The following is a 24,219-nucleotide window of genomic DNA, read 5'->3' on the forward strand; positions in this document are numbered from 1 at the left end:
TTTGGGGAACATTTTAAACTACCAGTTCAATAACTTTAATAGATATGGAGCTATTGAGATTATATATAGCTTCTTGAGTGAACTTTGGTAGTTTGTATCTTTCAAGTTATATGTCCATTTCATCTTCATTGGCAATTTATTGACCTAAAATTGTGTATAATATTCTCTAATAATCCTTTTAAATCTATGGCATCTATAGATTTGTCACCTGTCTCCTTCCTGATATTGTTTATTTTTGTTTTTTCTCTTTTTCTCCTGATATCTGGTTAGCAGATTAACAGTTTTACTGATTTTTCTCAAAGACCTAGCTTTTGGTTTCAATGATTTTTTTATTTTCTATTTCATTGATCTCTGCTGATTTTTATTATTCCTTTTCTTCTATTTATTTAGTTTTTAATTTGCTTTTCTTTTTCTAATTTCTTAATGTGAAAGCAGAAGTCATCAAAACATTTCTTTATTTCTAATATAGGATTTTAGTTCTATCACTTTTTCCATAAGTGCTTAGTGGCATCTTGCACATTTTGATGTTTTTTTCTTTTATTTTCATTCATTTCAAAATACTTTCTAATTTCCCTTTTGATTTCTTCTTTAATCCAAGAGTTATTTAGAAGTGTGCTATCTAGTTTCCAAATATTTGGGGATTTTCCAAGGACCTTTCTTCTATGAATGTCTAATTTAATTCTTTTTTGGTCAGAGAACATACTTTGTTTTACTCTTATTCTTTTACATTTCTTGAGATTTATTTTATGGTCCAGAATATGGTCTGTCTTAGTAAATGCCTCATGTGCCCTTGAAAAGAAGGTATATTCTGTTGTTGGGTGAAGTATTCCATAAATGTCAGTTAGGTCATGTTCATATCTTCTATATCTTTTCTTGGTTTTCTTTCTACTTGTATCTGTTATTGAGAGATGGTTGTTGACGTCTCTGACTACAATTCTATCAGCTTTTGCTTCGTGTATTTTGAAATTTTGGTCTTAATTGCATCAACATTTAGGATTTTTTGTCCCTCTTGATGAACTCACCCCTTTATCATTATGAAATGACCTTCTTTATCCCTAGTAATTTTCTCTACTCGGAAATCTACTTTGTCTAGTATTGACATAGTCTATCCCGTTTTCTTTGTTTTCTTTTGACTAGTGTTAGAATCTGTATTAGTGTCCTAGGGCTGCCGTAACAGAGTACAAAGTACAAACTTGGTGGCTTAGAACAACAGAAATTTATTCTTTCACAGTTCTGGAGGGAGAAGTCCAAAATCAAGGGGTCAGCGAGTTTGGTTCCTTCTGGAGCCTCTAAAGGAGCACTGTTCCCTGCCTCTCTCCTAGCTTCTGGAGCTTGCCAGCAATTCTCGGCAGTCCTTGGCTTGCAGCTGCATCACTGTAGTCTCTGCCTCTGTCGTCACCTGGTGTTCTCCAGTGTCTCTGTGTCTCTGCATCTTCACATCACCTTCTCAGAAGAACACCTATCATTGGCCCTCCCTAACCTGTATGACCTCATCTTAACCTGATTACATCTCCAAAGGCCTGATTTCCAAATAAGGTCACTTTCACAGATACCAGGGTTATGACTTCCACATTTGGGAGGGCAGAGGGTAACACAATTCAATCCACAACACTATTTTCCACCCTTTTAGTTTTTAACCTATTTGTTTCTTTACATTTAAAGTGCATTTCTTGAAGGCAGCATATAAATTGAGTCTTGCTTTTTAATCCATTCTGAAAATTTCTGCCTTTTAATTAGGGTATTCAGACCGTTTATATTTAATATGATTATTAATATGGTTAGGCTTAAATTTCTATAATATCACTATTTGTTCTCTGTTTGTCCTGTATAGTCTTCTAACTTTTAAATTTTTCTGCCTTCTTTTGTATGTATTATAATTTTTTATTATTCCATTTTATCTCCTTCTTGACTTATGAGCTGAATCTCTGTTTTATTATTTTGTGGTTGCTATAGTGTTTATAATGTACCCAGTACATTTACAGTATTTATAAATGTACATTTATAAAAATATACATCTTTAACTTGCAACAGTCTATCTTCAAGTGATATTATGCAACTTTATTTGTAGTCTAAGAATGTTACAATACATTTATGTTTGTATTTCTCACCTTTTGATCTTTTGTGTTATTGTCATACATTGTATTTTACATGTTATAAACCACACACTACGTTGCTTTTATTTTTGTTTAAACAGTCAATTATGTTTGGAAGATATTCAAATAATAAGAAAATTATCTTACATAGTTACCATTTTTCTGTGGTTCTTCATTCTTTTGGGTAGATCCATATTTCCATCTGTATTGCTTTTCTTATGCCTGGAGGGTATCTGTTTGCACCTCTTGTAGTAAATGTCTTCTGATAAGGCATTCTTTTAGATTTTTATGTCATACACATCCTTATTATATATTTGTTTTTTGTGTGTGTGTGTTTTATTTTTTTTATTTTTTAATAATTCAATTTTATTGAGATATATTCACATACCCTGCTATCATACAAAGTATACAGTTGTTCACAGTACCACCATATAGTTGTGCATCCATCACCAAAATTAATTTTTGAACATTTTCATTACCACACACAAAAGTAATAAGAATAAAAATTAAAGTGAGAAAGAACAATTAAAAAAGAACACTGGGTGTTTTTTTGTTTGTTTGTTTTGCCCCTATTTTCCTACTCATCCATCCATCCACTGGACAAAGGTGGATCACACTGAAGGGAGAGGATTATATTTAAAATGATTTTTTGTCTCACAGAGAGAATACTTTGGAGAGTACAAATGTGCCTATGAGATCCTTGGTCTTTGTGGAGATGTGCTGAGTCAGCTTCAGGGAAGCAGGGCTGGAGGTGCTGAGTCAGCGTAAGGGAAGTGGGGATGAAGGGAGGCAAAGATTCTCGGTGATGAATAGATATAGAAGAGCAGTGAGGGTACTTAGTGGCTCCTCACTTCCAAATTGTTAAGTATACATAGAGGAAACTTTAGTGGCTGCTGGTATTTTATTGAAGCCTCACAGTTAAATTTCCTGTATGTTTCAGTACATTAAACTCTAAAAAGGAGTTTTGAGATATATGGAGGCAAAGCAAGAATGAGGAAAATCTGAAACCATGAGCAAGGATTTGGCTGTCCCTCCCCTGAAGTAGCACTTAGAGATTCTTTCAGTCCTTGGGATACGCTGTTAGCAGGTGATGACCTCTTCCTTCTCTAGACCTTCTCTTCATTCTTGGCTGACTTGAAGCTGAACCCAGGCACCATCCCACAGTGCTGAGGTGGAATAATAGAGAGATCACTCTGCCAAGAAAAGAAGTAAAGCCAACTCGAAACAGACACCAGAAGACCATTTATTCTTCAAGATAGTGGAATAAGGTGTTAGGAAATCTACTCAGGCATTTCTAGAGGTCTTTTCACACTTCAAAGTTACTGCCACTTGCTTAACAGTAATAACTGCATTAGCTTTTGACAAATTAATCCTGTTTTGGCTTATTCTCCAAGTGTTGTCAAATGTTCTTATGCTTTATGGTCAGATCTCTGATTTGAATTTATTTTAAAGTTTTCCCATGTAACAATGCCTGACATTTCTTTCAGAAGGATATGGAGTATTTTCTTGAGCAAGCTGACAACCGCTGTCTCTTCAGTAACACTCATTCACACTTTCTGTAGAAATTTAAATATGGAACAAGTAATGATAAAATGTGTTTCGTAATCTGTAAATATAAAATAAATTCTGACCCATGAAATATTTTAATAAATTGTTTTTAACAAATTCAGTCAAAATTTTGTCACAAGAGACAGAGCATTTGCTGACGTCTTGTAATACACATTTTTTCAGTCCATGAACATTTCTTGAGAAGATGCTATCTGCCACCCTTTGTTCTCTGCCCTCAATAATCTTTAGTAAGCAATTATGGAATACTCCCTATTCTCTACTGACAACTGGTTGTTCAAAGTAAAACAATATTCCTTTTTATTCTATTTCAGAAAAGTGAATATGGCCAGTTAATAAGGAGTTATCTTTATACTTTGGTACTCAGTGACTTGAAGAATTCTATAATTTTTCATAGCTTTGTATTACAAATTCTATAGAAGGTTGCTTGCAAACATCAAGGCAATAAAATGTTGTTCCTATAAAATTCTAGATATTGTCATGGTTGTTGTATGCAACGTGGAGAAAACAGACCTCTGTACCTTCTGTCCTTATTATTCCTAACTTTGTTTCCCTTGTAAAGTAGACATCTGTTAGCAGAACCTCCCCCAATGTTGCCAAGCTCTATTATAACCATGGCTGATTGACTCTTTTCTCATCCCTTAAATTTTGCAAGATTTACTTGTATTATGCAATTCAAAGTAAATTCTTTCATTTTGCCTGTTTATTGAGCCAGACTTGACATTTGCTGCTGTTTGGGAAAAATGCTTTAGCTGCCAAACTAATATTTCTACACAGTAAGAAGCAAATATCATGGGAAAGAAATAAATACTTCCTAAAATAATTTTAAAATGGGAGCATAGAATAATGGACACTCATTCTTGATGAGGTAATCAGAAAATTTCAGCCATCAAGCTGCTCCTAGAACCTGGAGAAATACACCCATTCTGAGCATAGATTATCCATCGAGGATGGGAGCTCACATTCTCCACAAGGTGCTCCTCCCCAGCCTTCCTCCATGTGGTGTCCGTTCCTAAATCTAGGAATCAGTCCTTGAGTTGTCACCCCTTGACAGCCAAATACACCACACTACAGTATTTTGGAACACAAATTAACCCTTTGTCATTTTTTTTTTTTTTTTTTTTTTTTTGACCTCTTTCACATTGCATGAGTTTCTCTGCTCTTGGCTCCCTGGAGTCTTCTCTTCCTCTATTATCTCCTCTTAGCTACAGCATTTTTTCTTATGACTCTCAGGGGGTGGCTTCCAGGGCACATTGTTCTTTTTTATTTTTTTTTTTTCCACTTTTCTGAGCTTTGGTCTTACATCTCTGGAGGTTTCCAATTGTAAAACCCCTCACCACAATGCCATCCACTAAGGTACTTGTTTTTACTCCAACGCAGATCTTTCTTTGGATTCCCCTATTTCTTTCAATTATACCTTGCACTTTTCTTCCAACTAGGCATGTAGACTTGAGATAATCTGTAATGCTTTACTTTTGCTTCACCCTCCATATCAAATAAATGCTAAGATCTATCTTTAATTCTTAATTAAAGTATATTCTTAATTCTTTTTCAGAGTCTCCAAGCTGTAGCATTTCCTTTCTATTCCCAGTGCCACCACAATTGAGTGCCTTCATTTCATCACCCTCTGCACATTCAGTTAGACTATTGGTCACAAATCTAGGAATTGTTTCTCTGGCTGCCCACTTTGAATCGATGTCTTATCTGGATTCTCTGTTTGAAGAACCCACCCAACCACCTGCCTTTGCTTTTCCCCACGCTCAGCTTCTAAGGTCTGGGCACTCCCCACGCCTAGTATCTAGCCCTTCCTTTGTCAGAAGGGGGATTTAGACTCCAATCTTCACACTCTTGCTGTACTAATATGTGTTGAGTGTCACCTTGCAGCTGTCAGTTCCTTAATAATGCTCAATTGCTCCTCATTGTTGCCAACAAAACATTCAAATCTTTAGCCTGAGATTCAAAACTCGCCAAAAACCTGGCCCCAATGTACCTCCCTAAATTTATCTCCCATTGCTCCCCAACCCAAAAATTTTCCTCTGAAAAACTTGTGTCAGGTGAAAATGTGAACTCAGTCTCCAGATTTTTATGTATGTAGCACCATCTTTCTAGAACACCTTTCCCCATCCTTTTCCACCTAAGAGTCCTGACTCTCCTGGACTTAAAATAGATCTTCCATTCTCAGTGAAAATTTCTTCATTTACCCAGATACACAGTAATCTGTCCCATTATATTCTCCTTTCTCACTTATTATGTGAATAATTCATGTTGACTCTTATTTGCTACCTTTCATTCTTATTTTCCTTTTGATGTATATGTCCTATCTCCTCATTCTCTCTGTATTGTTAGGATCTGCATAGTGCCTTGCTCAAAAATTGTTTGTGACTGGTAATAATAATGTTGGCCCAAGTAGTTCCACTGCCAGTCATCAAGGACACAGTCTTCCACCCACGTAAGAATTTTGCACAAGGAAGAAAATAGCACCATTATCATTTTTACTGTCTCAGGGGCTTCAAGGAAGTTTAGAAGCAGCACTGAGAAAAATATCTGGCAGCTCCTTTAATGTATCATGGGGATGAAATACCCACCTGTGAATAAGCAGGAATAAAAATCAGCGGGATTGAGTCTGGGCCTAATGCACATATTCTTTTGTTCCTTGGCTTCAAGCTGCTTTGTCATCTGGCCAAGTAACTCCTTTTCTCTGAGAGCATCTGTTCCTGGTTTTATCTGCTTGGCTTCCAGGATCCTTCCCTGCTCCAGGAACTGACCAATAATGGAATGACCTCTTTTGGTTTTCTGGCTTCTGAGTGCCACATGCTGATTTCTGTCCCCAGCTACTGAGTCTGCCAGCTAATCCACCCACACCCCTCTTCTGCCACCAGGTCTAATGCAGGGTACAACAGCTGGTGTTTACTGCTGGTGTTATAATTTCTGATCATTGAGCATGCTGAAACTGGTATTCAGAGACAATTTTTGAGGGTCTTTTGTGATTTGTAATTTGTAAAATTTAAAGAGTTTCATAGATGCATGAGGTACATTTTAATTCTGGCTTTTCTGTATCTTGGTAAGGCTCTAGCACTGTGACACTTAAAAAAAAAAAGTCCTATTCAGATCAGTTTGGGCCTGCTAGCTCTACCTTCCAATATTGGTGACAGGTCAGAAAAGGTATCATGCACTCTGATGTAAGCATACCCTTGAGGATTGGCTGATGGTATCTGTGAAATTCTCATGGCAGCCACCTTGCTCCAAGCTTTACCTGACTCCAGCCAGTTCTCTGTGCTATTGGGTTCCTTTCTGAGGCCTATAGAGGAAATACAACAGTCTTTATGCAATTCCCTTCAATTGCCTTGAATATGAAATGCAGAAACATCAATCCGCTATAAAAATTCACTGTGGTACAAACTCACAGTTTCAGAATGTGAGTTGAATAGCATTCAGCTGATTCAGAGAGAATTTGACAGTGACCATGTTGGTGATGGCAGACATGCTCAGCTGCTCTGAGAGCTTTCATGAATCCCGGGAAGCTTTTGGGTGATGAGGTCTCTCGCCTTGAATCCTCCTACCCTCAAATTTGACAACTGCTTGGGGCCAGGGCATATCAACTAGAATCAGTGTTTATGACAAAACTTTCTTTGGTCCCATGCTCAATCTTGCCGCTGAACATTAAGCGAAAATTAAGGCATGGTACAACTGGATATCCACTGTGAAAAAATGAATTTGGACCCCTGTTTCACACTATATACAAAACTTAACTCAAACTGGATCAAAGACCTAAATTCAAGAGCTAGAACCATAAAAATCCTAGAAGAAATCAAGGATGTAAATCTTTGTGCCCTTGGATTAGGCATTGGTTTAAGATATGACACCAAAAGCATAAGCAACCAAAGAAAAAGTAGATCAGTTGGACTTTGCCAAAATTAAAGACTCTTATGCTTCAAAAGACACCATCAAGAAAGTGAAAAGACAACCCACAGAATGAGAGAAAATGTTTGCAAATCTTTTATCTGAGGAGGTTCTAGAATCAAGAATCTATAAAGAGCCCTTACAACTCAACAATAAAAACACAATTAACCCATTTAAAAATTAGGCAATTGATCTTAATAGATATTTTCTCCAAAGAAGATATTCAAGTGGACAAGAAGCACTTGAAAAGATACTCAACATCATTGGCCATTAGGGAAATTTAAATCAAAATCACAAGATATCATTTCATACCCAGTAGGAAAGTTACAACAAAAAAGACAGTTAATAACAATTATCAGTGTAGATATGGAGAAACTGGATCTCACATACATTTGTTAGTGGAAATATAAAATGGTGCAGCCACTTTGGAAAAGAATTTGGCAGTTCCTCAATGGGTTAAACAAAGAGTTACCATATGACCCAGCCAGTTCCACTATTAGGTACATATCCAAGAGAACTGAAAACATATGTCCACTGAAAGACTTGTACAGAGAAGTTCACAGCAACTTTATTCATTATAGCCAAAAAGTGGGAACAACCCAAATGTCCACCAGCTGATGAATGAATTCTAAAAATGTGGTATATCCAAGCATATGGATATATATTGCATACAACTGAATTCAACTCTGAAATGGAATGAAGTACTGATGCGCACTACAACATGGATGAACTTTGAAAACATTAAGCAAGAAACCAAAAACAGAAGCGAGACACAAAAGGCCACGTATTGTATGACTCAATTCATATGAAATGTCCAGAATAGGCAAATTTACAGAGACAGAAAGTAGAATAGCAGTTGCCAGGCTGTAGGGGAAGAAGGAATGGGGAGTTGCTGCTAATGGATATTCTTTATGGGTAATGAAAATGTTCTGGAATTAGATAGTGTGACGGTTGCACAACTTTGTGAATATATACAAAAAACTACTGAATTGTACCCTTTAAAGGGGAGCATTTTATAGTATGGGAATTTTATCTTGGTAAAAATAAAATAAAATACAGCAGCCGTGGTCTTAAAGATCTTCCCAAAGAGTTGTTTTCCCTTGCCGTCAACAACCAACCCAGGTTCTTAACAAGTGAAAATTATTTTCTCATTTAAATTCATTATTTTAAGAATAGAAAATGTTTAATAATGCTTATTAAAATGGTGTATTAATGTCATTTTAAAATATCAGTAACCTTTTCCTTGGAATTTCTTTCATCTTTGAAATGGGAGTAGCCACAGAATGTGTCTTTATCAGAATTCCAATGGCTATATGCGTGTTTCTCATAACGTTAATGATAGGACAGAAGCCTTTTATTTGGGAATAAGTCTGCATAACCTTTACTTTCTTCAGCTTTGGTAGATATCATATGCCATGCTTAAGGCACATTTACAGCTACATCTTCCTTGGATAATGAAGCTTGCAGTGTACAAAATACTAAGAAGCTGGCTCAAGCATCTATCCTTGATCTACAACTGAAAAAGTTGGGCGGGGTATCCCAGACACACTGGGCAGTGAAACCGTGGATTCCTCAGAAGACAACCAAGCATTGTCCTGAGGTGATGCCAGCCAGCATCTCTCCAGGGCTAGCCTGGATTACTTTGTAAATAGCTAGCAAAGCCGTGCTAAATTATTGTGGGTGGAGGGAAAAAGAAGTCTCAATTGAGCCATAAATGGAAAGGGGAAGGGGGAGTGATTTTCTTAGTATGATTCCTAGTATGCAGTCAAGGAAAAAAGGAAAAATGGCCAGAACTGAGTGGATTGGACTGTGCTAGTGGTGAACTGGAGGAAATCTCTGCACCCTAAGCAAACCTCAGCTTCCATTTTTCATTCTTCCTCAAGACCTGATTTTTCCTTTCAGAAGAAACGTTTTCAATTTTGGTTCAATATGGCTTTCTTTGCCCAGATATGTTGGTGGGACCAAGTATAGAAAAACTTCCAGCTTTCTTAAGAGGGAGTCCAGGCTAGCCCTAGAAAGATGGTGTCTCACCTTAGGACAGTGCCAAGTTGGCATTATTGCTTTATTGTACTTCTTAAGTGATTTTGAATTGTTTGTTTTCTTATAGTTATTTAAAACACTATATAAATTTAATTCAGTAATTTTTAAACTTTATTACATTTTATTAGAATAAATTACCAAGGTGAAAATACAAATGGTTTAATAATAATGCCATGTCAGCTATGACATAGATACCTCAAGTCTTAATTTATATTTCTATATCATTCCTTTCCCACATTCCTCCTTCTCTTCTCTTCTTCCCTCCCTTCCTTCCTCAAACATTTATTTATTGCCTGTTCTGTGCCTGACATTGAGCTAAACCACAGGTTACAGACATAAATTAGTAAGGAACAAATTTTTAAGTTTGCTGTCAAGTCACGGGCAGACAAGAAAAGAAGTGAATACAATAGCATGTAGCGGGTTAGGGTGGAAGTATAGATGTGTATAGGGTTGAGGGGCTGCGAGTTATGCAGGAGAGGTGGGGGGGTGGCAGGAGAGGTGTCCCAGAGTCAGAACTGAAGGGCCAGCATGGACTGTACAGCCTAAGTAGAAAGAAGAGGCATGATAGTAACATTAATGCTGCAGGGTTTTTTCTCCTCTCTATGAAGTTTTACTTCCCCCCGAATAAAAGAACAATGAATTGGTATGACCTTGAAGAAAAATGAGAAACACGATGCTTAGTGCTCACACTTTTAAAGAAAACTACTGTATACTTTAGCTCCTAGACATAGTCATCATACTTTTGTGAGCTGGTAGAATTTTGAAAATATTTAGGGGCGTTGAAGAAGGCCTTTATTACAAGGTTGTATGAACTGGTGGATTCTGGATCCGCTGAGATACACAGACCTTAGGGCTTGTCCAGGAGAGCCTCCGAGTTGAGAACTGCATTGCAGAACACGTGTGACAGGGAGTTCTTTTCCCTGGAAGGGCACCACCTTCTGGCCAGCGTTTCTGCAACCGCCAGGACTGGGAGCAATTGCCTGTAACTCACCTTGGAAGCATGGCCTTCTATTATGTTCTAATAATCTATGCCAGGCCACTTCTCAGGAATCTTTTTCTCCTGCTTATAAATATATGTTTGGACCTTTTATATATTAGGTTGTAAGAAACGTGCCTCAGTGAGTGAATGATCATAAGGCATTAGGTAAAAAGCAGGAGGATAAGGTCAGTGGAGCCCAGATCAAGTACATGGGCCTTGGATTTAAATCCTGGCTCTGTCACTTACTGCCTTTGTGATTTTGAGCTCATTACCTAACCTCACTGAGCCTCAGTTTTCTTACCTGTAAAACTGGGATATGATATAAAAGTTTAAAGAGGATAAAAGAGATAATAGATGAGAAGCATTGTTTGGCACATTGTAAGTACATGGTTACCATAACAACAAGAAGATAAGTGACAGAGAAGAAAATGTTTAATATAAATGCAGCTTAATAAATTTGGAGATTGTATGGGAAGCTACAGTAAACTACTAGTACCTTCTAAAAAATGTCATAAAGAGTTGCTTTAAAATTATAAATCATTTGAGACAGTTTCAACCTCAGGTTAGGTGAATCACAAGTCTGTCAATGTAGCAACTGAACTCAATTTGAGAGAATTGAATGATAACAACTCAGCTCTTATTTTCGATTGTTGTGCTGAGTTGGGACCCCAAACTCACAAACATAGCATCAGAGAGGAACTGATTGAAACGTTTCAAATGATTATTTAGAAAAGAAAATACTTTGTTTTAGTGGCAAACTGTCACTTACTCAAATCAAGTTTTGTAAACTGGGAAGCCTCAAGGTGATACAATACTTTTTGTTAAAGAAAAGTAAAAGGACCATTGCCTGAGTTGCCAAAACCTACACATGTACCCATACAAAGAATTTAGGAATATGATTCTTAAGTTTTATTGGCAGAGATAATTCTCAAATCTATATCTTAAGGAATGTTAAATTTAGAACACTGATAAATCTTCCTTCCCTGGTCTTTTTTTTTAAACAAATGCACTGTTGTAACCAGTCAAAAATAATGAATTAAAAATAGAAAAGTAGAGATACTTGAGCCAGGAGCTACTTACTGTGTTCCAGGCACTAAACTAAGTGCTTTACAAGTATTAGCTTCCTTGAATCTTCACAACTCGATACCTAACCATTTTTCTAGCTAAGAGACATGGGCTTAGAGGGATTTTTCACCTACTGTTCAGCTGTTAAGTGACAAACTGGGAATTTGAACCAGTTGGTTTCCATACTGCTTCATGAGTTGGTTTGTTTGCTTTGATAGATAATCGAATTGCAGATCACCTTCCTATGGCCCAGTGCCTGCTGCTAGTCACCCAGTAAGACAGGCCTGCAGCCCATGTCCCATTAAGATGCCTTGGCATCCCTGCTTGCAGATAGATACAGAAGATTCTTGCTATTCCTAGGAGTTATGCACTATCAGGTCACCGAATACACTGAATTAGCAAATTTCAAAGAATTCTTCCAAGGAGAAGTCCAGGGTTAGTGTCCTGCGAGCCTCTGCTCACGTTTTCATCAGCCAGTCAATGCACAACTTTGTCTTTTATGTGTGTTTCTGTTTAAAGGCACCTTATTTAATATATATCATAGATTCATTAAAGTTGAACTCACAGCCAACAGCCCTATAACTCATGCCTGAATGAAGCTTATCTAATACACATATTCTCTCTGTAAGGCACATGCCAGCCTTCTTGTGCTTAAAACTAGGCAGCACGTCAGCACTAAGCTGGGGGCCTTTAAACAGTGGAATCGCCAAGAACAAGCACAAAAATGAGAACAAAGTGGCACTAAATATACCATGTTAAGAACACTTATTTATAGTAGGAGAGCTGAAACAGGAAGGCAACATGTCATCTTGTTTGATTTCGGCTAGGAATATGCACTGTGAGTGATTTCAAATTTTGCATCGATCTGCATATGTAGGCAAAAGACTGCTAAAGCTCCAGGAGTATTGATTTTGGGGTTATAGCTAAATTTTAGCAAGGAGGTAAATTTGCATTCTGGAATCCCCAAATAATGAGACTGTCTGTTCCTCCCAGCCTGAATCTGGTAGATGACTGGACCTCACCCAGGTGCCCACGGGAAGTCTAGGGTCAGGCAGTACCTCTCCAGCCGGGAGTGGCCCCAGTTTGAAGTAGCGAGGATGCTCAGCCAGGCCGTGTTTCTTTTCCATTTCCTTGCTTGTGGAGAAGACTGGTGTATGTGGGGCCTAAGAGAGATGCTCTGGGCTGTTTAAAAGCAGGAGGGGCTTTGCTTCAGGCGGTCTTGGGGAGCCTATTCATGTTCATTTCTTCAGATGCTCCAAAGAAGACCCACTTCAGAAAAGAAAATGTTCTCCTCAGAACCAAAAGCATATCTTGAATTTCATATTGAAACACTTAGCCTGTTACCTCCTTTGGTCATTTTGTTACTAGAACACACTGTGAGTTTTACCCTAATTCTGTGTGAGGAGGCTGCGTGAAAGTGCTGTGGCTGCAGCCTGGCCTGCTTGTGCACGCGCGGCCTCTGCACTCGAGGCTCCGAGTACGAATGAGGCCGTGGGGCCCAGAGCTGCAGGGAGCTGGGACTGGGAGATGCTTATTTGGACTGCAGGGCCAGCCAGCTGGGATTGTTCGCCAAGTCAGTATTTTTGGTTTGTTTGTTTGTATCTGAACTATGTGCAGATCTTAGTTCTCACCTCAATTGTTTTAGTAATTCATAGAAAAGGAGAATTTTTGCTTTCCTAGAATGTTCTGGAATACTGTATTTGGAAATTCCTAACTATGGTATGCATTCTCTCTTACTACCAATAATAATAATAATAATTAAGCTGTTCCATTTGCTATTAAACAATTTAAAAACAGACAGCAATATGAATCCCAGAGAGTTAGGGATTATGTTGTTTTGGCTAAATGGTTATTACCCTCTTTTCTCTTTTTTCTCTCACAGAGACACATACATACTCTATGCCTACAAATTTTTAAGAGAAGTAGTAAAATATTCCCAGTGCTAATACTAAAACTATACTAAAAATAATGTTCTAAAAACTATTCTGAGATATATATGTATAAATTATGTACATACAAATACATAAAATATATGTGGTATATAATTATATGTGTATTTGGGGGTACATATATAGATATAGATATATAGCTATATTATTCATGACCATCCTCTTAGTAAGTACTTTTATTATCCCGATTTTACTGATGAGGGAACTGAGCCACAGCAAGGTTAGGTAACTTGTTCAAGCTCACACACACAATTGGTAAGTGAAGGGCCGGGGTTCCAGTCCAGGCTGTGGGCAGAGTCTGTGTGCTTAAATACCAGCTATCACCTCCATAATTGGAATTTCCTGGATGACACTTCAGATTGTTGAGGTGACTCAGAACTCACTGTTAAGAACCTTAGGTAGGAGTTTGGCTGGTGGAAAGCGCACTGGACCAGGACTGGATGTACTGTTTACTGGTTGTGTATGCCTTGGGCATGTCGCTTGAACTGAATCTCACTTTCCTCATCTATAAAACGGAGATGATAACACCTGCCCATATATTTCAGAGTTGTCACAACAGGTGACATAATGGGTGTGGGGAACATCTGAAAACAGTGCTGCATGACTTTTCAGAAATGATTATGGCATAGTGCCGTTGATGGGAGGAGGATGATGCAGGTTTACCCTAAAATTGCCTTTTAAAAATAATAAAACATCCCTGATTTCAGAGTATCTTCTTGATGTTAATCTATTTCTCATAAAAGCCGTGTATATAGCATTTAGGTTTTCTGGAGTTTAGTCACTTTGTTTGCACGTGCCCTTCTTAGTTTAGGCCCTTCCACTGCTTTTACCTCCTTGATTCCATGATCACTTCTTAGTTTTACACGATCACAGTTTTAGAATTCCAAGTTAGAACTTCATCACTCTTAGCCTAGTAGTGCCCTCTTCACTCATCTGTGCTTTGTCAGTGCATCTTTAATACAAATTCACAAGGTGATCTGTGCATTTTCTGAGAAATGGGAAGTGTTATACACCCCCTTGGTGTATGATCTTAACACTGTCACCAAGGAGAACATAAACTCCAGAAAGAAATCCATCTCTTGTCCCTTCATGGTGAGGCCATTATTTTTTTTCCCCTCTCCCCTAATAGACCAGAAACCTAAATTTTAATCAAGCAAAATCAGAGATGTTCAGAATGGAAGAGGGCTTACCTGAGCTGACCACCCTTTGTTTTACATATAAGGAAGCAGAGGGACCTATTTGACATCACTCAGCGAATCAGGGCCAGAACCCATTTCCTGACTTCTAGCTCGGGGCCAGCTCTGCTTCGTGAGCCTGCCCCTTGTACTGAGAAGCTGAGGGTATTCGGGTTTGGTTGTTTTAGTGCTTTGTTTTATTACTGACAGCTCTTCTGCAAGGAATGCCTTCCCTCCCTAAGTGTTTGTCCTCTCTTACTTGCAGACGAAGATTGCATAAGCTGGGCGTGTCGAAGGTTACCCAAGTGGATTTTCTGCCACGGGAAGTAGTGTCCTACTCCAAGGAGACCCAGACGCCTCTGGCAACACATCAGTCTGAAGGTGAACTATGTCTTCTCTTTACTCTCTAAATTATCTCTGGAGGGAGTATATTCTTCTTGGTCTCATTTTTTAACATAAGAGATCCTCACAGGATACAAATATAATGACTCACTGGAAGCCAAAAATTCCTTCAGCTCTGATTTTGACAGCACTGAAGAGGGAACCCAATGGGCTCCTTCCAGGGACCAATGGACTTTAACATGGGTAATTTTAACGAGGTCACACTCTTTCAAAACTGTCAGGAGGGAGAGGGATTATCAAAAGTCAGTGTAATAGAAACTTCTCTGAATTTTATCAAAAAGAAGAGTATGTACTTAAGTTTCATCATTTGCAGGGATGATAAACTGTAGCCTGCCAAATGCTGCTGTAAAAAAATGTTACTGTAGCAGCCATATCCATTCACTTAGGTCTATGGCTACTTTCTTGCTACAAGAGCAGAGTTGAGTCATTTCAACAGAGACATCATCCCTCACAAAACCTGAAATACTCTCTATAATCTGGCCCTATACTGAAAAAAATTTTGTCCTAAAAATAAAAATTCTTCGTAGCTTTGCCAATTCAGATGACAACACACAAGAGCTTCCTGCCACATGTTTAAAGTTTTCCAAGCAAGCTCCACCTAGCTGTATGTGAATTGAACTCCCATGTCTCCAGAAAATATCAAGTGGAAAATTCATATTCAAATTCCATTGAATCATAAAAGTACACTAATAAGAGTTGTTGAAACTGATAAATAAAATGCTTTCTGGAAATAAAAAATGACGCCAAAGCAAAAAAGGGAGATTGTTTAGACTTAAAATAGGATAAGTGAAGTTGCATTGTTAGAGAATAATGTTGTTACTATAGTAAGGAAATTCTCTTTTTTCATTTTATGGTACTTTATTGTTTGATGTGGTAACGTGGATATCGGAATTCTGGGTTCATTGTTATTATGCAGTAAATATTGACCAAAAGCCATAAGAACAAAAAATTATTCACATTCCCTGCTTAGTTGAAAGCAAATGTATAAATCAGTGGACTTTGGTTTGTGCAAGCTACAAAGATTTTCAATTTCAGTTCCAGTTACATAATGTCAAAAGCAAATCTGACTCCGTGAAGAAAAATGCTGTCTAACAGCCTTCATGAAAACACTTCATCCGAAATACTGACCTGGGAGCAATTCTTTAGTAGCAGGGCCTTCATTTTTTACAAGCCCAGTGGTTGAAATGTATTTAAGAAGCAAACAAGTAATGCCCTCTGGTGGTAACATTTCAAATTAACCACTCCAACAAACGTCATCAGTACAGTATATTAATTTGGCAGAAAATGCGAAATTAGAAGAGCCTTTGGGGGTTTACCTGGTCTATCCTTGGACCTCCAGGCAAGATCAGGAAGATCACTGAAAAACAACCTTGCCACCCAACCAAAATATTTGTTTGAGTTAATTTGCTGTTAGAGTATTTTGGGAGTGGTGGCCTGAGGTATGTTTAGCCCCAAATCTGACCCATAACATAAAGTTATACAACTGAAATAGGAGAAGGAGTGAATTATTTTTTAAAAATGCATGTACTCCAGATATTGGGAAATGGTACAGAAATATTTACAAGGGAAGACAAATTAAGGATGAAAAGGCATCAACTTTAAAATGTAAGCTGGAACACATCAAAAGGAAAAGTCTGTATATTCCGTTTTATTACTGCAAAGAGAGCCTGGGAGCCCTCATTATGCTGTGGTCCAAGCAGCAGGAAAGAAGAAATTTATTTCTCAGCTATTGGCAGAAGTTCTTTCTGTTTTGTTAACAAGACTCAGAGAGCTTTTTTGTGGTGATGTGCATTTGGATCGTTCAAATTCCACAGTACAGACTTGAACTCAAAGGCGACTACCATAGCTCTTGACATAAAAGCAATTCCTGATGGGTTAGGCAGGAAAAATCTTTAGATTTGGGGTCAGCAAATTGCCTTCTCACCACAGGCCATTCCTTGACCTCTGGCTGCCCGGAGTCTCCCAGCCGCCAGGCTGTCAAGGGTGCCTGTCGCTTGCTAGTCTTTCACCTGGGCGGGCAGGAGGAGAGCTGAGGGGCAGTAGTATCCGGCAGTTGGTGGGAGGCTCTGCCACGTAGCAGCTTTGGGTTGGCTCCCAAGATGAGGATGTTTTCTTGATGACTGTAGCCATTCAGAGGTGGGAAAGAACTAACTACTGAATTTTATGACACAATGAGACTCCTGAGTGGATCATATTTAAAACTGTGAGGTATAAGATCCATTTTACCTCATAACTGCCTCATGTCTAAAGGAATGCTCATTATTTTTAAGTCACCATTTGTGAGAAATTTGACAATATTCAAACCAGTAATCTCAGAGCACTGATCTTTTGTACAACTAGCAGAATTCTAGTGCTTTCGGAGTTTCTTGTGTTGAGAAACACACCAGAAAATGATTTAAACAAGGAAGATTTAGGAATAAAGATCCTACCAGCACTGTTGTTTCAATACAACTTTAGATCTTCCTTCTCTGCTTAGATCATTAGTTACCAAAGAAGAAAGCTGAGAATAGGGCACCCAGTTTGGGGAATAGGGTCTCTCTACCCCTCAAACATTTTATACACGTGCTTAAACATACGGTTCCCTGCTGAACTGCCTCTGCCTTACTTGTTAGTGATATCTCCCTGTACTGATGTGAGGTCCTAAGGTTAGGGAGTCAGTCTTCTGCATCTTTATTATAGACGCTCGGAAAATGCTGCTGAATGACAAAGATGATGCCAGACATCTCTAAAAACCCCAGGTTCTGTAATGACCTCTGGGAGAATGAGAATTTCTTGACCTGCTGGGAAGATAGAAGCCAACTTGGAAAAGGAACCTTATGCATCCTGTAGGTAGTTTTGACGAGTTTCTGATCATCCTCTCTTCTAAGTGTTATTTAATTTTGGCCACCTCCTCCTTCCACTTTCCTCCCATGCCTTGTTTCTTGCATCTAAGGAAGGCCAATCTACCTGCATTTTCCAATGTGGCATGCAGTCTCATGCTTCCTTAGACTTGCATGTGCTGTCTCCTCTGACGGGAAAGCCATTGCTCTCCTTTTCCTTCCGTCAGGACCAAGCTCAAGTGTCAGCTCCTTGGTAATTCTTCTTCTGGTTGACATCCCCTCCCTATACCACTGACATGAGAAAAACATGAAGGGAAGGGTATGGCCAAGATGAGTCCCCAAAGTTCTCATTTATAAGATAAAACAAAGAGGAGAGGATGGTAAGCAAAGCCTTCAAAACTATCACCAGGATGTATAAGGGTCCTTCTGCTTTCCCCTGTATTGCCCTGTATTTAATTGTTGTTTACATGCCTACCTTTTTGTCTGTGACCTCCTTGAGGGTACGATGCATGCTCTTTACCTCCAGTGCCAATACAGTGCCTGGCACAGTGAGGGGACTCAATAGATATCTGTGGAAGGAAGGAAGAATGAGATGATCCTGGAGGAATAAAAAAGGAGGAGAAATTACTCATTGTATGTCAGTGAGGATAGAGTATGACCCATGCCTTCAGGATGCCTTGGTCTTACGGGTTTTTTTCAGGAAAAGTCATGAGTGAGGACTCTATGGTGAAGGAAGTTCAGTATTTCTATTTTAGCCAGGCCTCTATTTTAGTCCCCAGGTCGAATGGGCTGGTGCAGGCATTGACTACCCACACACATGATACGGTTATGGGACCTGAGTGAGAAGATCACCTAGGCAGTCTGAGTTGGCCCAGGTAGAATGAAGCCGTCATTCATGTTTTTCACTCTGCAGAGATCTACTTAAAATACTTTGAGATTGGAAGAGGTGTGTAGGAAGGCATCTAAGAAAGGCACCTTCTTGATCTCTGTTTCACCTTTGCACTTTTGAAAAATATATTTTCTCAGTAGGTTGAAGAGAATTTCTATCTTGGTTTCCCATCCTCTCTAGAATACTCTCAGGACAGAAGCTGAAAATACAGAGATGGTTGCAGTGAGTGACCTTAGAATACTCTAGCACAACATTAATTTAATAGTATATTTTATTTGACTCTTCATATTTGAAATATTATCTGTATCAAAATATTGATTATCATGTAATCAATATAAAAATGATTAATGAGCTATTTTACTTTTTCATCCTGTTCTAAGTTTTTGAAATCTGGTTTGTATTTTATACTTACAGCATGTCCCAATTCAGATACTAAATATCAACAATACTTGAGCTGTATTTAGATTCTGCAAAACTTAATTGAAAAATTAGCTTCATATACGGAACTTATTCCAAACATAGTTAAAAGTTTTACAATACCTGAATTGAAGGTCAGTTTTAAATGAAATAGAATTAAAAATTCAGTTCCTTAGTTGCACTAGCCATATTTCAAGTGCCCAGTAGATGCCCAGAGCCAATGGCTGCAGTGTTGGATAACTCAGGTCTCTTGAGACCTGTCAGTTCACAGGTGTGGAAGTTGAGATCCAGAAAGCCAGTGTGATCTTTGCACTTCACTGTGGCTAGGCAGAGGGGCTTAGGTGAGAAGAGCCTCCCTGACTTGTAGAGAGCTCCTGCAGGGGAATGTTGGCATTGTGGATTCTCCTTTTTGTGAGATCAGCCATACTGATGCAGGTGTCAGGTGACTGGGCAGAAGCAAAACTGTATCTCCAGCAAGACAAGTCTTCAAATAAGCCCTATCCTCTCTTCACAGAGCCAAGTTCAGGAACTCCTCTGAAGTTTCCCTTCATCGTCCTGGGTTTTGATATTGGGATATCCATCCCTTCCACACTGTTTTCATGCTGTCCAAGGGACTCCCAAAGATGATATATGGCCTCCATGTTGGTTATCTCCACCTCTGCCTCTCTTTTCTTTTTCCTCCGGTGTGAGGTGACGAGAGATCAGAATTAGAATTTGGGTTCTAAACTGTTGACCACCATTTTGCCCACACCTTAGTGACCACGGGATTCTATTTCTTAGGTATTAATTTTTCAAATAAAGTAATTTCCCTGATATGTAAGTGGAAATATTTCTTTGAGAACTTAAATCTGAAATCAGGCAGTTCTCACAGATACAGTTTCCTAATGGAAGCCAGTCCTGAAACACCTGGAGATTATCGGGAGCAAACAGGCTGCAATACTCTAACCTTGACTCAAGCTCTTAAACTGGCTCCAAGTCAATTTCCTGAACCTTAGACTCTTTCTCTGAACTTGTTCTTTAAAAGGACAACCACATATTTGATAATAAGCCATAGTGGCATGTGGATGCAAATTTAAAGTCCCTAGTGAATGAAGCACTAATCTAATTTTTAGCTTCTGTTCCTTAAATAAGAATTGACACTCTTTCAGAGAGGTATTGACGTATACCTTGTTTTGTTTTCTTGAAATATGCCTGATATTTCCCCCTTTTGACACTTGTTTCAAGTATTAATCCTCTTTCAGAACAAGGTATAGAGCCCCCAGGCCCACTGTTCACAAAGGTCAGGGATTTGGGGAGCCTCTCCTGGGATAATAGTTTTCTTTAACAATGTTAATCTCATATCATCTTGACAAGTTTCTTGAAAGACAGAAAAAAATAGAAAAAGAAAAAAAACATTGGGGTTGCTAATGAAAATAGACATTTCAGATAGTATATTTTAGACATTATTTTGATTGAAAAGACAAAATTTTATGGTTAAAAAAACATCATTTCCTTATCTCTGAACTACCTTTTCAGCTGCTGTTCAAGAGAACTTTCATAGTTTAGTTCTCAATTTAGATTAGAGATTAAAATAGATCTTGGTTTAGGCACTATACAATCTTTATATTCAAAAGGAGAAACCTCATCTAAAGGTTATTCATTTTTAAAAGCACCTGGTGATAGTACCAGAGCTGGTACAATCAGATCTCAATCAAATAAACTCATGCATCCAAAATCCTCCTTTCAGTGAGTGACAAAAGAAGCTAAATGAAAACTAAAAATGAAACTAGAAATGTGGACGGATGACCTGGCTTAGCACATAGAGTAACATCAACTCTCTGTGTTATGAGCCAGTTAACAGGAAATAAAAGAGAAGGTGAGAGACATCCTCCAGATTCATGGTTTCACACATTAGGAACTATGGTTAATTTAAGCAGGAAAGAGCTGGAATGGAAGCTATTCTGTTACTCACAGAATTGACATGGAAGACTGAAAACAACAACAACAAAAAACCAGGCCCAGAAGACAGGCAGAAACCGAGAGAGACTTGTCAGTAAGACAGAGGCAAAATCCATGCCAACCTATAAAGTTTTCAGTAAGTCTGTGGCTGATGAACTTAGGAGAAGCATAACAAATAGAGGAAAAAATCCAAAGTAAGCAACTATTCTAATGAAGACAAGTTGATTCCCCTTCCATGATGGAAAAGGACCTAAGTGATCAACCTGACTAATTCTTCTTCCAAGATAGAGTCCAGTATTAAGGAATTAGGTTGACCTCTGATTAGACAATAGCCATGGCAGCCTTGGTCAGGGACCTGAGCCCTTGAATTGCCCAAATCCCTGCTACTGTAGAAACTTCATGAGCTAACTGAGCAGGCACTTATGCAATAAGGTACAGGAGAGTGACATTATAGAACATGACATCTCTTCCACCTGATTATCAAGCACCTCCTTCACAGTGGAAAACTTTTGATTGTACTTAAACATTGTGTTGCTCTAGATCTGTTTTAAAAGGTCCCTCATCCAAGTGGAATTGTAAAGGTTTTCTTCTGCACTAAACTTCACGCTTATACCTAAATGGGGCTGAAGTCTCAGCCATCCACTTCCAACTCATGCCAGCATATCACTTAGAACTTCCTGTAGTCCAGGCTCAGATGTTTTCTCCTCAGGCAGCTTGTCACAGGACATTGCTCATTAGGCTGAGGAAGATGTGATAATGCAGCAGAAGTAAGTTTAAGGGGTAAAGTGAGCAACTGGTTCACACACACTATTTGCTGCAGCCTAGTAGTTTAACACTCGCTCTTGCCGACGGGGTGACCATGGGTCAACCTGATATTATGGCTGGGTGGTCAGATAACGCTCCAATTCATGATGCATAGTTTGTTTTCCATGCTCACCTGGCATATCGTGGTCAGGGCTTAATCTCAGAAGGAGAGCGGTAACACAATGGAGAGGCTATCACTGTTACTCTAAAATCTAACGACCTCTGCTGTGATCCCCTGATTAGGGCTGGTTTGTCTCATTTTCCACAGACACTTTGGGTACCGTCCAGTCAGATGGACCATGATTTCCAAGTTGTACAGCCACTTCAAGGTGGAAGCCTTTTGAGTCACCTGATAAGTGAATAAGTACATGACGATGTTGAATATGCACCTGCAAAAACCAGAGGGGTCCACCGAAGAGTTTAACTCTTAGAATTTGAGGAACAGGTGTTTGCCCTATACTTGGACTGAGCAGACCACTAGACCCTTAGCAACTTTCCTGAAGTATCAGGTTCCTATATTTTCATAGGAGTTTCCTCTCACCCTCTGGCCTACAAATGTCTTAGCAAGGTCTTGGAGGTCCATCTACAGCTTACTGCCTGAGTCCTCCTGGAATGATGACCTGTGTGAAGAGGAGATGAGCAATTATCTATGGATAGAAACAGAAAGCTTGCTCAACCTCAATGTAAGACGGTGAAGATGCAAAGAGAAACAGGCTTTCTTTCAGTGTCAAGTAAGGCTTCATTCAGGATGTGGCTTAGGGGTACTTGCAGGCCTCCATACTCACCTGTATGTCCAATTTTCCATTATTCCTGATCAGTGCTGTCATTTTCACATAAGCAACCTGATGAAGCTCAGAATTCAATTAATGTTACTCAGGAACCCACAGAATTTAAGCTTTATGATTGCTTTGGGAAAACGTTTTCTGTAGATACATAACCAGAGAAAATCCTGGATCTATGCTTTGAGCTAAAATATGAGGTTTGAGCTTAGCTTTTCTTCTTTTAAGTCGTCCTGTCCTATTAGAAGCAACCACCTCATCTCATCCTAGTGTCTTTAAATTCTTCATGCCATTCATACTATTCAGTGGCTGTGACAGTGTGAGCCACCAAATCCTTTCTTTCCATGGACATTTCATTACAGATGGCCAAAGAGGAAAAATTATTTAGCTATTTGTTATGGCTGAAAGATTCCCATTCTTGAAATCTTAAATGAGTTTTCATTATCTTTAGCCCCAGTTAGTGCAGGTAACCAATGGCAACTCCCTGAGGGACTTTCTTCTGATAACCAGTTTCTGTACCAGCACCAGTCTAGGTTCGTGGTTGCCAACAATAGGAGCTACTCTGGTTAACTTAAATAGAAAAGGGATTTTTTGGAAAGACATAAGATACTTGGTAGAGTTGATGGAAATGTTAGAGAAGTAGGTTGGACATAGAAAGGAAATAAGATGGCTAGGCAGCTGAGAACAGAAAGTCCTACCACTTAATCTGCCTGCACATTACACCTGACCCTCCTGAGCCTCTGTCTCTGCACTCTTGCTCTTACACTCAAGTCTTGAACCCTGCAGTCACTGCTGCCTTGAAAACCTCTAACTTTCCCTGCACCTTGACAGCACTCCCTTGAGATCGAAAGGGTTGTATAGAAGAATCCAATCAGCTAAGCCTGGGTTACATGCTCCTGCTTTCCCTAAGAGGGGCAAGGCAGAGGAATAACTGTCTCCAGCCCAGCCTCCATAATGTTTGGCATTTGACTCTGCTTTAATCTATTTTGTGATAGTCCCCTCCAAAAAAGTAAAAAGGATGTTTGGGTGCTGGGGAGCCAAAAATATTTTTTAAATGTCCGCTCTGATGTGAGAAGAAGGGAGAGGGAAAGAGAAGAATAATGTTGATTATGTGCCTGGCATACTCATATACATTTATTGCACTTGTAGTGTTGCTGCAGAATTAACTCACCTTAAAAATCAGAAATGCAGAGAGAGTGCAGCTCCTTTATTTTCCATAGCTATCCATAACATGACTGGTTGTCACGGGAGAGACATAACATAAAGAATCCACTTTCAACCTTAGACTAATCACTTATTTAAACAGTCTCTGTTGGTTGGTATGTTCATTTAATCTTGAGTGGAAATGATCAAATTCTCGTAGAACCTCACTCTCATTTGCTTCTCTCCCTAAGATCATGGCCA

The 24,219-nt window shown here is 38.8% G+C and overlaps 1 protein-coding gene across 6 annotated transcripts in view; it reads left to right on the forward strand.

The window, feature by feature from the left end:
• Nucleotides 1-24,219, forward strand: part of DYNC1I1 (dynein cytoplasmic 1 intermediate chain 1) — a 320,884-nt gene that overhangs the window by 76,581 nt on the left and 220,084 nt on the right. For all 6 annotated transcript variants that reach the window (XM_037836734.1, XM_037836737.1, XM_037836735.1 and 3 more), the window contains one exon: nt 15,033-15,148. In XM_037836734.1, the coding sequence (XP_037692662.1) occupies nt 15,033-15,148 (116 nt within the window). The remainder of the gene's footprint in view (nt 1-15,032; nt 15,149-24,219) is intronic.

This window comes from Choloepus didactylus, chromosome 5, assembly GCF_015220235.1.
Source record: "Choloepus didactylus isolate mChoDid1 chromosome 5, mChoDid1.pri, whole genome shotgun sequence".
Classification (NCBI taxonomy): domain Eukaryota; kingdom Metazoa; phylum Chordata; class Mammalia; order Pilosa; family Megalonychidae; genus Choloepus; species Choloepus didactylus.